The sequence below is a fragment of the Oncorhynchus masou genome, chromosome 15 (genome assembly GCF_036934945.1).
Source record: "Oncorhynchus masou masou isolate Uvic2021 chromosome 15, UVic_Omas_1.1, whole genome shotgun sequence".
Lineage (NCBI taxonomy): Eukaryota > Metazoa > Chordata > Actinopteri > Salmoniformes > Salmonidae > Oncorhynchus > Oncorhynchus masou.
The window spans coordinates 67,962,891-67,983,625 of NC_088226.1; the positions used below are offsets into that span (position 1 = coordinate 67,962,891).

Below are 20,735 nucleotides of genomic sequence, written 5' to 3' on the forward strand. Positions count from 1 at the left end.
CACCAATGGGAATGGAGATGGAAAAACAACAGGAAATGTTTTGTTTCTGCCGCGGCTTATCTGACAGCACAGCGGACATATCAAAGGCTTTCTCTGTGGTCTACGACTGGAGTAGCATGGCCCAGCTGGACTGAAAAGCCTTGGTCTGCAACGAGCAGATAAATAGACGCTCACTTATACCTTTTAGTGCTGCCGAGTCAACACTGTGTTCGACACGGCACGCAAACAGTACCCAGAGGGACTGTACTATGTTGTGTAGGGGGAAGGAAATTAAAGTCCTGTACTCTGAAGTGGCTGCCACCTACCTCCCTTGGGGTGGCAGGTAGCCTAGTGGTTAGAGCGTTGGGCCACTAAACCTTTTGGAACGATTCCCAAAACTGGCAAGGTAAAAAAAACGTGTCATTCTACCCCCTGAACGAGGTGGTTAACCCACTGTTCCTAGGCCGTCAATGTAAATAAGAATTTGTTCTTAATTAACTGACTTGCATAGTTAAATAAAGGTTAAATTCAGACACTAAGCAGAGAATGGCTGCCCTCTCCAGTTCCTGGTAATTCAAGCATTTCGCTACACCCGCAATAATGTGTATGTGACCAATAAAATTTAATTTGATGATTCCCATCACTTGGAGCCTGGTTTGGGATATTTCTATTTCAGTCGGCACACAATCCAATTACTCTGGCCGGCCTCGGCGTGGATCCCTGTACGGAATACCCATCCCTCATTAGCGGGTCCTACAAATGTAATTGAAGTCCTTATTTGGTTGTTATTCTGCAGTGCTAAAGGTGCCAGCCTCAAGAGGTGATCAAAACCAGGGCTGTGCTACCAAGACCGGGGCTGTGCTACCAAGACCGGGGCTGTGCTACCAAGACCGGGGCTGTGCTACCAAGACCGGGCCTGTGCTACCAAGACCGGGCCTGTGCTACCAAGACCGGGCCTGTGCTACCAAGACCAGGCCTGTGCTACCAAGACCGAGGCTGTGCTACCAAGACCGGGCCTGTGCTACCAAGAACGGGCCTGTGCTACCAAGACCGGCTCAGTTTTTATTTGCTCTCTATCGTGCCGGCTTTCATCACCACTGGCATGTTGTGAAATTGGGATCGAAATGGAATTTCTCCTTCTGAGGGCCTGTTGCCATGGATACACTGTAAACGGAGGTTTTGAATGAGCGTTATTGAAATGACAAATTGCAGTTGGAATCCACTCTCCAACCCCTGAGGGAAATGCTTTGCTGCTCTCCTATTCATGAAAATATTGATTCAATCAGAGATGTTTTGAGAAGGGTGAAAACAGAATGTTGTGGATGGATTGTAAAATGATATACTGGAACATTGCCTGTTCAGATTGTTCCTTTAATCCCTCAGTACTGAACTAGACTACAGTGGGAGGCAATGCACGCAGGCTCTGTGAATGCAAATCCATTGTTAAGATATGAAAACACTCGACGTCGAAAAGCTTTATAGGCCTAAATGGTAGGCTTTACAAAATAATTGGGTGAATGAGGTCATGTGACGTGACAACAGATTCCCTTTGGCAGGTAAGGATTTTCTTGGTGTTTTGACAACCCTGGGAGATTGATTTGAGGAGTGACACTGATCCGAATGGACAGCATTCAACCTGCGTGGGATGTTTAAACAGCATACGGTGCTTTTACTGATAAGGGCAACACACTGGGTCGTCACAGATAGGGTTTCCGGACCCCTCTCGACCCTATCAGACGGGACGGTGGGAAGCAGTACTGATATGTGACTGCTGAAGGTGGCCACTGTCTGTAAAAGGCTGGCGGTGACACCGGTGAGTTATGAGCCAGGCAGGCAGAGCCCCGGCGGCCATTGGGGATCCTCCTGTCCCTTTCTTAATGATAGCTGAATAATGCAGGCAGGCAAAGCTCCCAGGAAACAGAGGCAGAGCACACTCAGCCCAGCAGCCACGTCAATAGCCGAGCAATCAATGTCTGCCTAGTGCAGAGCAGGTTCCGGGTCTGAAAAAGCAATAGGGCCGTCTGTATCACTCAGTGTGTCATCATCTCTGAGCGAAGGCTCGATAAATCGTTCCCTGGGCCTGCCACAGTGGAGGGGTGTCTCTGCTCCCAGAGGTCTCTGATTTAGTGAGGGGGGGGGGGAAACAAAAGGGAAGATGAAAACCATAGCAACTCTTTCATCTCGTGTAGCGGGCCTAATCTAACCAGGGGGAAGTGCTTCTGCCTGTGCTGCTGCTGCTTCTCTACCACGCCCAGCCTCTTCAGAGAGCTCTCTGTGATGCACACAGAGCCTGTCACTTTCTCTCTGCGCCAGCAGGCTTTGAAACCTCCTTCTTTATTAGAGTTTTTCAATTACTCTGCAGCGAAGGGGGAATAAAACAAAAAAATGAAAGGCGGTGCTGTGCAGGCAGAGCTCTGCCCAATCAGGTCACAGGTTCTCTTGTGTAATCTCTCGCGCTTGTTTTTTCCCAGCTCTCTCCATCTTGTCTGTTTTTTAATTTTCCACCGCTGCTTTGAAAGCCCTGACAGAACCGAGGTTGGAATCAATCTGATCCCTTTGTCTGTCATCGTGTTGCGAGAGGCGTCCCTGGGCCGCGGATGCTTTATTCTCCCTTCACGTTTCTCATCAGGCATCCGCTGCGAATGCCTGTGTTAATTAGGCCCTTGTAGTGCAGCGGAAGCATGTCTGCCCAGATTCACTGGTGCCTCTCCTCGCTGTTCACTTCCTGGCTCACTGGCATGTGGCAGAGAAAGCTGAATGAGTTTAGATATGTACAGACACCTGGAAGGGCACCTGTAGCAACGCAGTATGCCACCAGGGTTTGTGTGTGACTGAGTGGAGAGGACAACCTGTTCAGGGGCTAACAGAGCACACTCAGTACACATTGAGCTGGCGCTAGGTACTGTAGGCTAACCATCGAGTAGGAACTGTATCTGTCTGTAGTTAATGGAAGTCATGCCTTTTGGTATCAAGATGTTTTAATGGAATCACATTTTCCACGGAGGTGCAGTGAAATGAAAAGGAATGATCTGTCGGAATGGGGCGTATTAGAATCATGAAGATCTCAGTACATATGGAATCATGAAGATCTCAGTACATATAGAATCATGAGGATCTCAGTACATATAGAATCATGAGGATCTCAGTACATATAGAATCATGAGGATCTCAGTACATATAGAATCATGAGGATCTCAGTACATATAGAATCATGAGGATCTCAGTACATATAGAACCATGAGGATCTCAGTACATATAGAATCACGAGGATCTCAGTACATATAGAACCATGAGGATCTCAGTACATATAGAACCATGAGGATCTCAGTACATATAGAATCATGAGGATCTCAGTACATATAGAACCATGAGGATCTCAATACATATAGAATCATGAGATTCTCAATAAATATATAATCACAATACATATAGAATCTCAATACATATAGAATCTCATACATATAGAATCGTGAGATTCTCAATACATATTGAATCACAATACATATAGAATCTCAATACATATAGAATCATGAGATTCTCAATACATATAGAATCACAATACATATAGAATCTCAATACATATAGAATCTCAATACATATAGAATCATGAGATTCTCAATAAATATATAATCACAATACATATAGAATCTCAATACATATAGAATCTCATACATATAGAATCGTGAGATTCTCAATACATATTGAATCACAATACATATAGAATCTCAATACATATAGAATCATGAGATTCTCAATACATATAGAATCACAATACATATAGAATCTCAATACATATAGAATCTCAATACATATAGAATCTCAATACATATAGAAACATGAGAATCTCAGTACATATAGAACCATGATAACCACAATACATATAAAATTTCAATACATATAGAATCATGAGATTCTCAATACATATAGAATTTCAATACATATAGAATCATGAGATTCTCAATACATATAGAATTTCAATACATATAGAATCATGAGAATCTCAATACATATAGAATCACAATACATATGGAATCTCAATACATATAGAATCACAATACATATGGAATCATGAGAATCTCAATACATATAGAATCTTCAATACATTATATAATCATGAGAATCTCAATACATATAGAATCATGAGAATCTCAATACATATAGAATCATGAGGATCTAAATACATATAGAATCACAATACATATAGAATCATGAGAATCTCAATACGTATAGAATCATGAGGATCTAAATACATATAGAATCACAATACATATAGAATAATGAAGATCACAATACATATAGAATCTCAATTCATATAGAATCAGGAGGAAATCAATACATATTGAATCTCAATACATCTAGAATCATGAGGATCTCAATACATATAGAATCATGAGAATCTCAATACATATAGAATAATGAAGATCACAATACATATAGAATCTCAATACGTATAGAATCAGGAGGAAATCAATACATATACAATCTCAATACATATAGAATCATGAGGATCTCAATGAGGATCATGGGGATCTCAATACATATAGAATCACAATACATATAGAATCATGAGGATCTCAATGAGGATCATGGGGATCTCAATACATATAGAATCACAATACATATAGAATCATGAGGATCTCAATGAGGATCATGAGGATCTCAATACATATGGAATCATGAGGATCTCAATACCGGGGACTACATAGACTACATCCAGTTTGCTGAGTAGAGTGTTGGAGGCTATTTTGTAAATGACAACGCCAAAGTCAAGGATCGGTAGGATGGTCAGTTTTACGAGGGTATGTTTGGCAGCATGGATAGGGAGACGATTCTAGATGTAATATTGGATTGAAGATGCTTAATGTGAGTTTGGAAGGAGAGTTTACAGTCTAATCTGACACCTATGTATTACCTAGGTATTTATAGTTGTCCATACATTCTAAGTCAGATCCGTCCAGAGTAGTGATGCTGGACGGGTGCGGGCAGCGATCGGTTGAAGAGCATGCATTTAGTTTTACTTGCATTTAAAAGCATTTGGAGGCCACAGAAGGAGTGTTGTATGGCATTGAAGCTTGTCTGGAGATTAGTTAACACAGTGTCCAAGGAGGGGCTAGAAGTATACAGAATGGTGTTGTTTGTGTAGAGGTGGATCAGAGAATCACCAGCAGCAAGAGCGACATTATTGATGCATACAGAGAAAAGAGTCAGACAGAGAATTGAACCCTGTGGCACCCCCATAGAGACTGCCAGAGGTACGGACAACAGGCCCTCCGATTTGACTGAACTCTATCAGAGAAGAAGTTGGTGAACCAGGCAAGGCAGTCATTTGAGAAACCAAGGCTATTGAGTCTGCCGATAAGAATGCAGTGATTGACAGAGTTGAAAGCCTTGGCCAGGTCGATGAAGAGGGCTGAACAGTATTGTATTTTATCGATGGCAGTTATGATATCGTTTAGGACCTTGAGCGTGGCTGAGGTGCACCAATGACGAGCCTGGAAACCAGATTGCGTAGCAGGGAAGGTACGGTGGGTTTCGAAATGGTCGGTGATCTGTTTGTCCAGATTTTGCAGCTCTTTCAGAACATCACCTATCTGGGTTTGGGGGAAGGAGAAAGTCTTGGGCAAGTTGCTGTGGGGGGTGCAGAGCTGGGTTGGTCCTGGTTGGTCCCTGAATGGTAGACCAGGTGGTGTTGGAGGGCCAGTAGGAGGTGCTCTTTCCTCGGATCGCTAAACAAATATCCCAGTGCCCCATGGCAGTGTTTGGGGACTTTGCCCTGTGTAGGGAGCCGTCTTTTGGATGCGACATTAAATGGGTGTCCTGACTCTCTGTGGTCACTAAAGATCCCATGGCATTTATCACCCCTACTCTTATGATAACACCAGTGTCCTGGCTAAATTCCCAATCTGTCCCTCATACCATCACGGTCACCTAATCATCCCCAGCGTACAATTGGCTCATTCATCTCCCTTCCTCTCCCCTGTAACTATTCCCCATGTTGTTGCTGTCAATGAGAATGTGTTCTCAGTCAATTACCTGGTAAGGTAAAAGGGTAAAATAAAACATAACAAATGCAATGGTATTGGACTTCAGATAGCTCAGGACTAGTATCAAGCTATTATCTCAAGCATTTCCAACAGAATGATAGCCTGTTAAATTCTAAACCCTTAAACGATGTAACGTTATTTCTGTGTCTGCAAGCTGTGTTGCGGCTCTACATGACCCCGTGGTTTTCAAATGGCTAACTGTTGCTCATAATCCTCCACGGAGAGAAGAGCGGGGAGACAGAATTGCTTGGTATTGCTTGCCACAGTGACTGTCAATCAGGGGATTTTCCCATGTTGCCAACATCATGAAGTAGAGCAGAATTTGTGAGTGCAACTAAAAATGTAAAAAAGTAATGGATTGGTGGGAAATTCAATTGATCTAGCAAGGGATGAAAAATGCAATTATTTAAGCCCCCTCCACTCAAGTCCACAACAATAAGATGTATATTTAATAAGCTTTAAGATGATTGATTGATCTTGTGAATGCTGATTAACTAGATGGAGAAGTCTTTTGTCAAATCTGAGGTAGTAAATTGGGCTACAGCAGGTTTGTTTGATAGAGGAGACAACAGAAAATCTGTATGGAGTAGTTTCATACTGTGTTCTGAAAACGGGAGTCTTGGTCGTTCCACCTCCAAAAAGCACCAGAAAGAGGATGGAAACCTTACCATCAGGTTGTTCTGAAATCCTTTCTGTTAGAAATAGATACCATTCCTACAATATTATTGTTACAATATCAGTTGATCTCTGAGAAATTAAGCTAATTGTTAGCACCCAAATTGGCCATTTTAATTTATAGGATTCATGTACTATTCAACAAATATAGTACCTAAGATTCGATTTGGACCAAACTTTTTTCTAACAAGGAGTAATTATGATTTTATTTTTTTAACTCATGTATATGATACAATGTAAATATACACTATATACAGTACCAGTCAAAAGTTGGGACACCTACTCATTCCAGGGTTTTTCTTTATTTTAAAAAACGATTTTCTACATTGTAGAATAATAGTGAAGACATCAACACTATGAAATAACACATCTGGAATCATGTAGTAACCAAAAAAGTGTTAAACAAATATATATATTTTATATTTGAGATTCTTCAAAGTAGCCACTCTTTGCCTTGTTGACAGCTTTGCACACTCAAGGAATTCTCTCAACCAGCTTCATGAGGTAGTCACCTGGAAAGCATTTCAATTAACAGGTGTGCCTTGTTAAAAGGGAATTTGTGGAATTTCTTCAATGCGTTTGTACCAATCAGTTGTGACGAGGTAGGGGTGGTATACAGAAGATAGCCCTATTTAGTGAAAGACCAAGTCCATATTATGGCAAGAACAGCTCAAATAAGCAAAGAGAAATTATTGTCCATTACTTTTAAGACATGAAAGCCAGTCAATCTGGAAAATTTCAAGGACTTTGAACGTTTCTTGAAGTGCAATCTCAAAAACCATCAAGTGCTATGATGAAACTGGCTCTCACTAGGACTGCCACAGGAAAGGAAGACCCAGAGTTACCTCTGCTTCAGAGGATAAGTTCATTAGAGTTACCAGCGTCAAATTCCAGCCCAAAGTAAGACACATCTCAACATGAACTGTTCAGAGGAGACTGCGTGAGTCAGACCTTCATGGTTGAATTAGCAAAGAAACTTAATACTAAAGGACACCAATAATAAGAAGCGAATTGCTTGGCCCAAGAAACATAAGCAATGGACATTGGACTGGTGGAAATCTGTCCTTTGGTCTGATGAGTCCAATTTGAGATTTTTGGTTATAACCACTGTGTCTTTGTGAGACGCAGAGTATGTGAACAGATCTCCGCATGTGTGGTTCCCATCGTGAGGAATGAAGGAGGAGATGCTTTGCTGGTTACACTGTCAGGGGTTTATTTAGAATTCAAAGCACACTTAACCAGCATGGTACCACAGTATTCTGCAGTGATACGCCGTCCCATCTGGTTTGCGCTTAGTGGGACTATTATTTGTTTTTCAACAGGAAAATGACCAAAACACACCTCCAGGTGTGTAAGGACTATTTGACCAAGAAGGAGTGATGGAGTGCTGCATCAGATGACCTGGCCTCCCCAATCACCCGACCTCTACCCAATTGAGATGGTTTGGGATGAGTTGGACCGCGGAGTGAATGAAAAGCAGCCAACAAGTGCTCAGCATATGTGGGAACGCCTTCAAGACTGTTGAAAAAGCATTCCAGGTGAAGCTGGTTGAGAGAATGCCAAGAGTGGGCAAAGCTGTCATTAAGGCTGAAGGTGGCTACTTTTTTGGTTACTACATGATTCCATGTGTTATTTCATAGTTTTGATGTCTTCACTATTATTCCGCAACGTAGAAAATAGTAAAAAAGAAAAAAACAACCCTTTTTTATATTATTTTACCAGGTAAGTTAACTTAGAACACGTTCTCATTTACAGCAAAAATCTGGGGAATAGTTACAGGGGGGATGAATGAGCCAATTGTAAGCTGGGGATGATTAGGTGACTGATGGTATGAGGGACAGATTGGGAATACAGTGTGTCCAAACTTTTGACTGTGTGTGTGTGTGTGTGTGTGTGTGTGTGTGTGTGTGTGTGTGTGTGTGTGTGTGTGTGTGTGTGTGTGTGTGTGTGTGTGTGTGTGTGTGTGTGTGTGTGTGTGTGTGTGTGTATAAAAAAATGAGATACTCTACCGTTCAAAAGTTTGGGGTCACTTAGAAATGTCCTTGTTTGTGAAAGAAAAGCACATTATTTGTGTCCACTAAAATAACGTCAAATTGATCAGAAATACAGTGTAGACATTGCTATTGTTGTAAATGATTATTGTAGCTGGAAACGGATGATTTTTTAATGGAATATCTACATAGGCGTACAGGGGCCCATTATCAGCAACCATCACTCCTGTTTTCCAGGGGCACGTTGTATTAGCTAATCCAAGTTTATCATTTTAAAATGCTAATTGATCATCATAGAAAACCCGTTTGCAATTACGTTAGCGCAGCTGAAAACTGTTCTGATTTAAAGAAGCAATAAAACTGGCCTTCTTTAGACTAGTTGAGTATCTGGAGCATCAACGTTTGTGGGTTCAATTACAGGCTCAAAATGTCCAGAAACAAAGCACTTTCTCTGAAACTCGTCAGTCTATTCTTGTTCTGAGAAATTAATGCTATTCCATGTGAGAAATTGCCAAGAAACTGAAGATCTCGTACAACGATGTGTACAACTCCCTTCACAGAACAGCTCAAGCTGGCTCTAACCAGATTAGAAAGAGGAGTGGGCAGCCCCAGTGCACAACTGAGCAAGAGGACAAGTAAATTGGTGTCTAGTTTGAGAAACAGATGCCTCACAAGTCCTCAACTGGCAGCTTCATTAAATAGTACCCGAAAAACTCCACTCTCGACTTCAACAGTGAAGAAGCGACTCCGGGATGCTGGCCTTCGAGGCAGAGTTCATCTGTTCAGTTTCTGTGTTCTTTTGCCCATATTAATCTTTTATTTTTATTGGCCAGTCTGAGAGATGGCTTTTTCTTTGCAACTCTGCCTGGAAGACCAGTGTCTCGGAGTCGCCTCTTCGCTGTTGACGTTGAGACTGGTGTTTTGCACCAGATTTGAGAGAAATAAGCTTTTTGTGCATATGGAACATTTCTGGGATGTTTTATTTCAACTCATGAAACATGGTACCAACACTTTACATGTTGCGTTTATATTTTTGTTGAGTATAAATGTGGTTTTGTAATATTTTCAGTGGTAATGAGTTAGTCCTTGTGCATAGAGTTGTATGGCTTGTATACCTTTGCCGTCATTGGCTTTTGTTTATCATACATTTTAAAGTGAAACATCTGAGTCTCAACATCACTCTGTTGCCATGGACTTGCCCAGATTATTTCTGAACAATTACCATATAAGGAGAGTGTTACTGAATGACAATGAAAAGAGAGCAGAGCAGCGAGTGGACATTTTGTAATCACGTCTCATCCTGCAGAAATCCTCTGACTTCGGTTAGTTTAATTAAGTGTGGAATTAGAGACATTTCACCAGAAAGGCAGTTCTCAGAATAGCTCTGGCGTCCTGCTTGCCATAGAATAATCATTTCAAGCAGCACAAATAGTCTTATTAGATTCTATGTTATCTTTTCAACACGGTCTTTCCCTGACATTGCAGGATAGAGTTCTTAAAATCACAGATTGATCAAAATCAAATTAAAGTTTATTTGTCACGTGCTCCGAATACAGTGAAATGCTTACTTACAGGCTCTAACCAAGAGTGCAAAACAGGTATTAGATGAACAATAAGTAGGTAAAGAAATAAAACAACAGTAAAAAGACAGGCTATATACAGTAGTGAGGCTATAACAGTAGCGAGGCTCCATACAGACACCTGTTAGTCAGGCTGATTGAGGTAGTATGTACATGTAGATATGGTTAAAGTGACTATGCATATCTGATGAACAGTGAGTAACAGCAGAGTGATAGTCAGACAGCTAGGCTAAGTGTTTATCAAGTAGAACCCATCCATTTTTGCAGTATGTTTGGCTGTCTGTCTGTGACTGGATTCTTCCTGGTTCTGTGGCCTCATGTTTTTTAGTTGGGATTGTAGCTGACGGGAATGCTTGCACCTCTCAGCAGGCTCAAGCCCTGTGACTAAAGGATTAGACCAGACTACTTAAGAGTTATTTTTATTTATTTATTTATTCCCTCCCCCCCTGTCTGACCATCTGGCTTCACAACCAATCAAACGCAGACGGAGCATTTTACCCGGCTGCTGGGTGAGCATGTCAAGAATTCAACAGAACACACTGCAACACAGCCAGAGCTATAGTAGCTAGTGCAAGGAAGGACCCAATGCTGAAAACAGTGGCTATCCACTGGCTCTATATCCTGTTTCCACTCGCTAGATTGTAACTAGCTATAGTAGCTAGAGCAAGGAAGGACCCAATGCTGAAAACAGTGGCTATCCACTGGCTCTATATCCTGTTTCCACTCGCTAGATTGTAACTAGCTATAGTAGCTTGAGCAAGGAAGGACCCAATGCTGAAAACAGTGGCTATCCACTGGCTCTATATCCTGTTTCCACTCGCTAGATTGTAACTAGCTATAGTAGCTAGAGCAAGGAAGGACCCAATGCTGAAAACAGTGGCTATCCACTGGCTCTATATCCTGTTTCCACTCGCTAGATTGTAACTAGCTATAGTAGCTAGAGCAAGGAAGGACCCAATGCTGAAAACAGTGGCTATCCACTGGCTCTATATCCTGTTTCCACTCGCTAGATTGTAACTAGCTATAGTAGCTAGAGCAAGGAAGGACCCAATGCTGAAAACAGTGGCTATCCACTGGCTCTATATCCTGTTTCCACTCGCTAGATTGTAACTAGCTATAGTAGCTAGAGCAAGGAAGGACCCAATGCTGAAAACAGTGGCTATCCACTGGCTCTATATCCTGTTTCCACTCGCTAGATTGTAACTATCTATAGTAGCTAGAGCAAGGAAGGACCCAATGCTGAAAACAGTGGCTATCCACTGGCTCTATATCCTGTTTCCACTCGCTAGATTGTAACTAGCTATAGTAGCTAGAGCAAGGAAGGACCCAATGCTGAAAACAGTGGCTATCCACTGGCTCTATATCCTGTTTCCACTCGCTAGATTGTAACTAGCTATAGTAGCTAGAGCAAGGAAGGACCCAATGCTGAAAACAGTGGTTATCCACTGGCTCTATATCCTGTTTCCACTCGCTAGATTGTAACTAGCTATAGTAGCTAGAGCAAGGAAGGACCCAATGCTGAAAACAGTGACTATCCACTGGCTCTATATCCTGTTTCCAGTGAAGGGAAGATTTTGTTTGTTGTAAAGTTACATTTTTTTGTTATTTACCTTTCCATTTCAAGAATAATGCCGAATGCCGAGTATCTAAAATGGTCAGCCTTTGTCAAATCTACTTTGTTTATGGTACGTGTCATGCATCTCAATCAGACAATGCAAACATCTCGAGTGCATCTCACTCTTTCTTTCTCTCTTCGTGTGTGTGAGAGAATTGGCCTTCCATTGTCATGAAGGAGCGAAAGGGTTACGCCATCGCATTCATATGATAAGTGCCTTGAAAAGAGAGCTTGTGTCCTCTTCCGGCACACAAGTTGTTTTTGACCCAGTGTTAGGAAATCAAAAGCGGCAAAGGGCTGTGATCTGCCTCATTGGAGGCAAAGGGCTGTGATCTGCCTCAATGGAGGCAAAGGGCTGTGATCTGCCTCAATGGAGGCAAAGGGCTGTGATCTGCCTCAATGGAGGCAAAGGGCTGTGATCTGCCTCAATGGAGGCAAAGGGCTGTTATCTGCCTCAATGGAGGCAAAGTGCTGTTATCTGCCTCAATGGAGGCAAAGGGCTGTGATCTGCCTCAATGGAGGCAAAGGGCTGTGATCTGCCTCAATGGAGGCAAAGGGCTGTGATCTGCCTCAATGGAGGCAAAGGGCTGTGATCTGCCTCAATGGAGGCAAAGGGCTGTTATCTGCCTCAATGGAGGCAAAGGGCTGTGATCTGCCTCAATGGAGGCAAAGGGCTGTGATCTGCCTCAATGGAGGCAAAGGGCTGTGATCTGCCTCAATGGAGGCAAAGGGCTGTGATCTGCCTCAATGGAGGCAAAGGGCTGTGATCTGCCTCAATGGAGGTAAAGGGCTGTGATCTGCCTCAATGGAGGCAAAGGGCTGTGATCTGCCTCAATGGAGGCAAAGGGCTGTGATCTGCCTCAATGGAGGCAAAGTGTGTCAGGGCCCATAAAATGCCTGGGTCTTGTTTCACTCTTTATTGGTCTGTCATGTGTAAAAAGCCCAGTGTGGGGAATACCAATAACTCAGAACAAACTGGTTAAGAAGAAGGTCATTGCTAGAGTCTCTTTTTGCCTTTTTGGTCCGTTTGATCGTACAGGCTGAGACTAAGATGAACCAGAACTTCCTAGCAAAGAATTCTGGCACAAAATGTTAGGCCGAAGTGTGTCTTTTGTTTAGTCAGGTCCTCCCACCCCCACTCACTTATGAATGCAAATCTATTTGTGTCGTATTAAACGGAGAGGCAGCCTAATAATAGGCTGTTGCTTCACCAAGACCGTCATTACAGATCATTAATGCTGACACTGTTATCCATTTTCTTCCCTCCTCCCCCATTAGCTTATATAGAGCAAACTGGGTTAGCGGGCTTTGATTCCGGCAGTAGAAGTCAACCTTGTTTTGGTGCTTTTGTTGACTGCAGTGGATTGATATGTCATGGTGTTAATTACACTAAATATCCGGTGAGGGGGAAGCTCTGGTGAGGAGCCTGGAGCTTGATCTCTGGGGCAGGGTTTGTGGCTTTGATGATTTCAGAGGCCTCTTTAGTCCTGCCTGACGTCAACCTGCTGGTGAAAGAGGAAATGGACTCCATATGTGTTTGGTGTTTGCAGAAACCTCACCCTCCCTGGCAAAGCCGCCATGTGCCTTGTAAACCCAAAGGCAGCTTTCTCCCTGAACTTCGAGGAAGCTTGGTTATTGTTTTCAGGAATGGTACAGTTTATGATAAGTAAAGCTATTGCACCTTCAAATCATGTCGAATATACACTACACATGAGGTCAGCGAGCTACAGAGACCACACATTAGGTCAGCGAACTACAGAGACTACACATTAGGTCAGCGAGCTACAGAGACTACACATTAGGTCAGCGAGCTACAGAGACTACACATTAGGTCAGCGAGCTACAGAGACTACACATTAGGTCAGCGAGCTACAGAGACTACACATTAGGTCAGCGAGCTACAGAGACTACACATTAGGTCAGCGAGCTACAGAGACTACACATTAGGTCAGCGAGCTACAGAGACTACACATTAGGTCAGCGAGCTACAGAGACTACACATTAGGTCAGCGAGCTACAGAGACTACACATTAGGTCAGCGAGCTACAGAGACTACACATTAGGTCAGCGAGCTACAGAGACCACACATTAGGTCAGCGAACTACAGAGACTACACATTAGGTCATCGAGCTACAGAGACTACACATTAGGTCAGCGAGCTACAGAGACTACACATTAGGTCAGCGAGCTACAGAGACTACACATTAGGTCAGCGAGCTACAGAGACTACACATTAGGTCATCGAGCTACAGAGACTACACATTAGGTCAGCGAGCTACAGAGACTACACATTAGGTCAGCGAGCTACAGAGACTACACATTAGGTCAGCGAGACTACAGAGACTACACATTAGGTCAGCGAGCTACAGAGACTACACATTAGGTCAGCGAGCTACAGGGACTACACATTAGGTCATCGAGCTACAGAGACTACACATTAGGTCAGCGAGCTACAGAGACTACACATGAGGTCATCGAGCTACAGAGACTACACATTAGGTCAGCGAGCTACAGAGACTACACATTAGGTCAGCGAGCTACAGAGACTACACATTAGGTCATCGAGACTACACATTAGGTCAGCGAGCTACAGAGACTACACATTAGGTCAGCGAGCTACAGAGACTACACATTAGGTCAACGAGACTACACATTAGGTCAGCGAGCTACAGAGACTACACATTAGGTCAGCGAGACTACACATTAGGTCAGCGAGCTACAGAGACTACACATTAGGTCAGCGAGCTACAGAGACTACACATTACACAGAGACTACACATTAGGTCAGCGAGCTACAAAGACTACACATTAGGTCAACGAGACTACACATTAGGTCAGTGAGCTACAGAGACTACACTTTCCCTCCGGCACCTGTTTAGGAATAATTCTTTGTACACATTGTCTGAAAGTGCTTTGAAGGTTTACAAATACTTTATGAAAGTGGATACTGTCTTGCCTGCCAGACCTTCCTGTGTTACAAGTATCTGATGATGATGTCATTATAGTTTATCTTGGAATGTTAGAGCTCGACTTTTGACTGCGTACTTTTCACACCTCTTTTCTTCCTCCCTTTACAGAGCAGACAATGTGGGTTACTGGGAAGGGGATACGGAGAAGACCCTAAAGCTGCTGAAACCCTTCTCCCACTGCCCCAAGTGGTCTGAGAAGGTCAGACTGAACTGTGGCGCGCCTGGGCCGCTGGCACTAAGATGTCCCTAAGCAGTGGCACTGCAGGCGGGAAAGGTGTGGACTCGAATGCGGTGGACACTTACGACAGCGGTGACGAATGGGACATCGGTGTTGGCAATCTGATCATTGACCTTGACGCAGACCTAGAAAAGGACAAACTTGAGATGTCTGGCACTAAAGACGGTGGGGGCATGGCTGCCCCTCCCAGCGCTGTAGCAGCTCTACCCGACAACATTACATTCGTTAGCCCCGTACCCGCTGTTCAAGGCAAAGAGAGTAAACCCAAATCAAAGCGTAGTAAGAGCTCAAAGGACAGTGGCAAGGCATCGGTTACAGACGGGGCCAAGAAAGACACCCCGGTGCGAACCCAGGGTGAGGTCACAGGTCCCGCGGCGAACTCAAACTCTGGAAAGGGCGCTGAGAAGAGCAGCAAAGCCTCCCGTAATGTTCCTGGTGGAAAGAAGGACAAGGAGGGGGTTTCTGTGAAAAGTAAGAAGGAGAGAAGTGAATCTGTGGCTACTATTGAGAAGGATGTAGGTGTCCTAGTGTTGCCTTTGGCATGTCGTGGCGTTCCATTTGAGGGTACGCAAAGTACAGACTTGGCTGTGGCTGAGCAACTTGGGAATATCGCCCTGGATTCCACACGGATTGTTGCACCACCGTTAGCCATTAAAAGTGAGCCAGAGGAGATGGACAACGGCGAATGCAGAAACCTGAAGAAAATGAAAAGTGAGAAGGTAAGAAACAAGCTATCATGTCTTCGTTTTTTTTTGGCGTTTGGCTGCTGTTTAATCAACTGATTTGAATGATGACAGATGCTGGTTGTTTGTTTGCTGCTGCAGTATTAGTATGTCTAGCTCATCGTGACCAAGTGATTTAGGAGATTTTAATGTTGCACTTTGCTTTCAAGTGGAGTGAGTAACAGATGTAATCTAGTTCTCTGTGTGGGGGGATAAGAGCTTTGTACCGTCTCGAAACCTCTCATGTAATCACTGAATTTGATGGGTGTTAAGCAGTGCATGGGGCTCTATCTTAACGCTAATGTCTCCTCCTCGGGGGACTTTTACGCTGCTGTACACACCCCGTAGCCCAGAAAAAAGTGAATTATGTTCTGCAAGACACAACATTGGCATCAGTCTGTAGCACTACATACCATAGATTCCTGTCCTCTGTTTGCTAGTCATTTCAGCAATGGGTTACTGCTCAGGCCCTTCACTGCCATTAGGATTTGCAAACCTTCTGGTGTTCTCAGGCACTCAAATTGGCAGACTTGTTTTTACAAGGCTATGGGTTGCTTGTGGACATAGCGAGGGGGGGAAGGATTCAGTGTGCCAGATGCCAAAGATGTGAGAAGCCAGAGTTCCGCAGTTCTCTGATAAGGTTACTGACAGGGTCCCTGGAGGGTTTGGTAAAACTATCTCATGAAGAGGCTTTGCACCAGGACGTCAGTTCCACCTGTCGGCCGTATGTCACCGCCAGGCGCTGAGACTAAAGTGAAGCTCCAGGGGAAGTGTCCGATGTCTTGTCCTGGCAACAGATTTTTTTGTTGAGAGCATCAATAAGCCTCTGCCTTTTCCAGCCCTGCACTTAGTCAGCTGGGGGGGGGGGGGGGGCACCTTCAGGCTAAAGTTACCCATTAGACATAATTACTGGCTACTGATCTCCAAGTCATGACGAGAGTATGCCTTTTAAAGTGTTCATCGGGTGGCACTATCAAGGGTTGTCACTTTGGGTTGTCACTTTGGGTTGTCACTTTGAGCTGTGTGCTACTTCTGCTGTAATGAAGAGGCCATGCGGATCCCACCAAGCAAGTTTCCATCCACAGTTCAGTCATATCATATAAACAAATATATATAAAAAAAAAAACTCACAACAGCTGTGATGGAAACAGAAAGTTTCAGTATAATTTTATAAATGCCGACAGATTATTTGAGATTATTTGTTAGCTCGACGTGAGAAATGATGGTGGAAACGCCTTAATGCATAAATATTGTTGTATTTTTTTTTCTTTTTGTAAAATGTGTTACGTGAGAAATGATGGTGGAAACGCCTTAATGCATAAATATTGTTGTAATAACAATAATATTGAAGTAAACTGATGATATGAAGTCACGTTATGACATGTTGCGCTGTCCTCTCACTCCGACTCATCGGGAAAGAATACAGTTTATTAGGCTACAGATGAAATAAGTTATGATGAACTTCACAGGGGAGGTGAAAGAGCAAGGTGATGAGCTTGATGCTCCTTTCTAATAAATATCAATGGTCTTATTCTGGTGACGTCATCATGGCTGCCGTTTTCACAAAATAACATTGTCTCTTATCCATTTTAATCTCATCATGTAGACTAGCCTATCTGCACTGTATCTGCGAGCTGTTGTCTTAGAGCTCAGGCACCAAGACCAGAGGAGGTACATTCACTATTTAACGCAACAGTTTGTGACAAAACTATCAGTAGAGTTAAACTTTTGTTTTTTATTCAGTACATGAAAACAAAAGTGGAAAAAAGTACATTTTTGTGTGTACTATGTCATCACGTTCAGACTTTTATCCTCCACAAGTCCACAGTTTATACAGATTGTAGAATATTCATATTAAAATCTGTTGCCAATTGGATGGAAACTTGTCTACTGAGAGGCTTTTCTGCTTCCGCCTTATTGAAGAGGCCGTCTGGATCCCACTGAGAGGGTTTTCTGCTTCCGCTGTATTGAAGAGGTCGTCCGGATCCCACTGAGAGGCTTTTCTGCTTCCGCTGTATTGAAGAGGCCGTCCGGATCCCACTGAGAGGGTTTTCTGCTTCCGCTGTATTGAAGAGGCCGTCCGGATCCCACTGAGAGCGTTTTCTGCTTCTGCCTTATTGAAGAGGCCGTCCGGATCCCACTGAGAGGCTTTTCTGCTTCCGCTGTATTGAAGAGGCCGTCCGGATCCCACTGAGAGGGTTTTCTGCTTCCGCTGTATTGAAGAGGCCGTCCGGATCCCACTGAGAGGGTTTTCTGCTTCCGCTGTATTGAAGAGGCCGTCCGGATCCCACTGAGAGGGTTTTCTGCTTCCGCTGTATTGAAGAGGCCGTCCGGATCCCACTGAGAGCGTTTTCTGCTTCTGCCTTATTGAAGAGGCCGTCCGGATCCCACTGAGAGGCTTTTCTGCTTCCGCTGTATTGAAGAGGCCGTCCGGATCCCACTGAGAGGGTTTTCTGCTTCCGCTGTATTGAAGAGGCCGTCCGGATCCCACTGAGAGGGAATTCTGCTTCCGCTGTATTGAAGAGGCCGTCCGGATCCCACTGAGAGCGTTTTCTGCTTCCGCCTTATTGAAGAGGCCGTCCGGATCCCACTGAGAGGGTTTTCTGCTTCCGCTGTATTGAAGAGGCCATTCGGATCCCACTGAGAGGGTATTCTGCTTCCGCTGTATTGAAGAGGCCGTCCGGATCCCACTGAGAGGGTTTTCTGCTTCCGCCTTATTGAAGAGGTCGTCCGGATCCCACTGAGAGGGTATTCTGCTTCCGCTGTATTGAAGAGGCCGTCCGGATCCCACTGAGAGGGTTTTCTGCTTCCGCTGTATTGAAGAGGCCGTCCGGATCCCACTGAGAGCGTTTTCTGCTTATCTTTGGAGCTTTGGGACTGCTGCCTCAGGCTATCTGAACTCTGTGGCGGGAGGTTTCGTGTGTCATCTTGCTGCGTGTTTGACCTCTAACATCTAATGGAAAGAGGCAGTCAGTTCAACTCACTCTCGCTGTCTTGAGCAGGGAAGGAGGAGAAGAAGTAGTAAAGACTCCCTCTGTGAGGATCATGCCAGCAGGACAGGAAATCCGGTGACAAAGGGACAAGATATCTCATCGACCCTCTAGAGATAAAAGGTCTAGGGTCATTTGTTTAGACATATTTTAAAGTCTTGGTTGACCTCAAATTTTAAAGCTAAGAACATAGCAATGGCTACTTGACAGAGATACATTTACATTACATTTAAGTCATTTGGCAGACGCTCTTATCCAGAGCGACTTACAAATTGGTGAATTCACCTTATGACATCCAGTGGAACAGCCACTTTACAATAGTGCATCTAAATCATTTAAGGGGGGTGAGAAGGATTACTTTATCCTATCCTAGGTATTCCTTAAAGAGGTGGGGTTTCAGGTGTCTCCGGAAGGTGGTGATTGACTCCGCTGTCCTGGCGTCGTGAGGGAGTTTGTTCCACCATTGGGGGGCCAGAGCAGCGAACAGATCCTACAGCCCCTTCTCCCCGTTCTCTTAGTATCATCCTGTGTGGCCTTCGATGTCTGATCAATGGGCCATTTCTGACATTATGTAGTCGTCAGCGCCCATGCTACTGTCATGACCATCCCATGCTACTGTCATGACCTTCCCATGCTACTGTCATGACCTTCCCATGCTACTGTCATGACCTTCCCATGCTACTGTCATGACCTTCCCATGCTACTGTCATGACCTTCCCATGCTACTGTCATGACCTTCCCATGCTACTGTCATGACCTTCCCATGCTACTGTCATGACCTTCCCATGCTACTGTCATGACCTTCCCATGCTACTGTCATGACCTTCCCATGCTACTGTCATGACCTTCCCATGCATCTGTCATGACCTTCACATGCATCTGTCATGACCTTCACACGCATCTGTCATGACCTTCACACGCATCTGTCATGACCTTCACACGCATCTGTCATGACCTTCACATGCATCTGTCATGACCTACACATGCATCTGTCATGACCTTCACATGCATCGGTCATGTTTGACAACACAGGGAATTTGCAGTGCCCTGTACAGGCATTAACCTCCGTGATGATGACTGCATGTTTCTACTTTTGTCAGTGTTGGAATTACTTGAGGTGAATGAGACTCTCTCTTTGTAAAAAAATCCCCCGTAATCTGCTTTTGGATATGATTTAATATGCTTTTGGACATTATTTTTAACGTCTCCTCGTTGTTTACAGTCCGTCTCGTCTCTCAATAAGACAATGAAAAAAGTAATCATCCGATGTGGTTTTAGCATTTCTGTTGACTTACAACATCCAATATTTTAGTTTAAAAAAATCTATATTTTTAAAATCTATTTTATTTATTAGAGTAACCTGAAAAAACAGAAATGGAATTTGAGGGGGGGGAAAACAAATGGAAGCAGGCACATTTAAAAAAAAAAAAAAAAAAAAAGATTTTACAGGGCCCTACTGTTACCCAATGTCTCCAAGTTAATTAACAATGCAAGAGGTTTATGTCATTTTTCAGCTAAATGCCTCTTCTCAGCACCAGGCACTTTCCTCACTGCCAGTTACTGCAACCTTGTCAGAGTTCAATGAACTCCACTGTAGAGAAAGTGCTTCATGCTGGGGGGGGGGCTTAAAGCTGTCTCTCTAGCATTCCTCTCTCGGCAGTGAAGTTTGATGGTTAGATTGATAGAGCAGTGTAGGGTAGCCTAGTGGTTAGAGCGTTGGACTAGTAACCGAAAGGTTGCAAGTTCAAATCCCCAAGCTGACAAGGTACAAATCTGTCGTTCTGCCCCTGAACAGGCAGTTAACCCACTGTTCCTAGGCCGTCATTGAAAATAAGAATTTGTTCTTAACTGACTTGCCTGGTTAAATAAAGGTAAAAATAAAAATTCTGTGGGCTGGGTGGTGAGCAGTGCCTGTGAAATGGCAGGCTCCAT

General features: G+C 43.8%; 2 protein-coding genes across 3 annotated transcripts in view; one reads left to right on the forward strand and one right to left on the reverse strand.

The window, feature by feature from the left end:
* The window catches only part of LOC135555205 (zinc finger protein 609), a 63,767-nt gene extending 47,606 nt beyond the window's left edge, over positions 1 to 16,161 (forward strand). The window contains exons 2-3 of the mRNA XM_064987537.1: positions 14,962 to 15,810; positions 16,090 to 16,161. Of these exons, the coding sequence (XP_064843609.1) occupies positions 15,094 to 15,810; positions 16,090 to 16,161 (789 nt within the window). The 5' untranslated portion in view covers positions 14,962 to 15,093. The remainder of the gene's footprint in view (positions 1 to 14,961; positions 15,811 to 16,089) is intronic.
* The window catches only part of LOC135556712 (zinc finger protein 609-like), a 648,963-nt gene that overhangs the window by 505,788 nt on the left and 122,440 nt on the right, over positions 1 to 20,735 (reverse strand). The window lies entirely within an intron of this gene.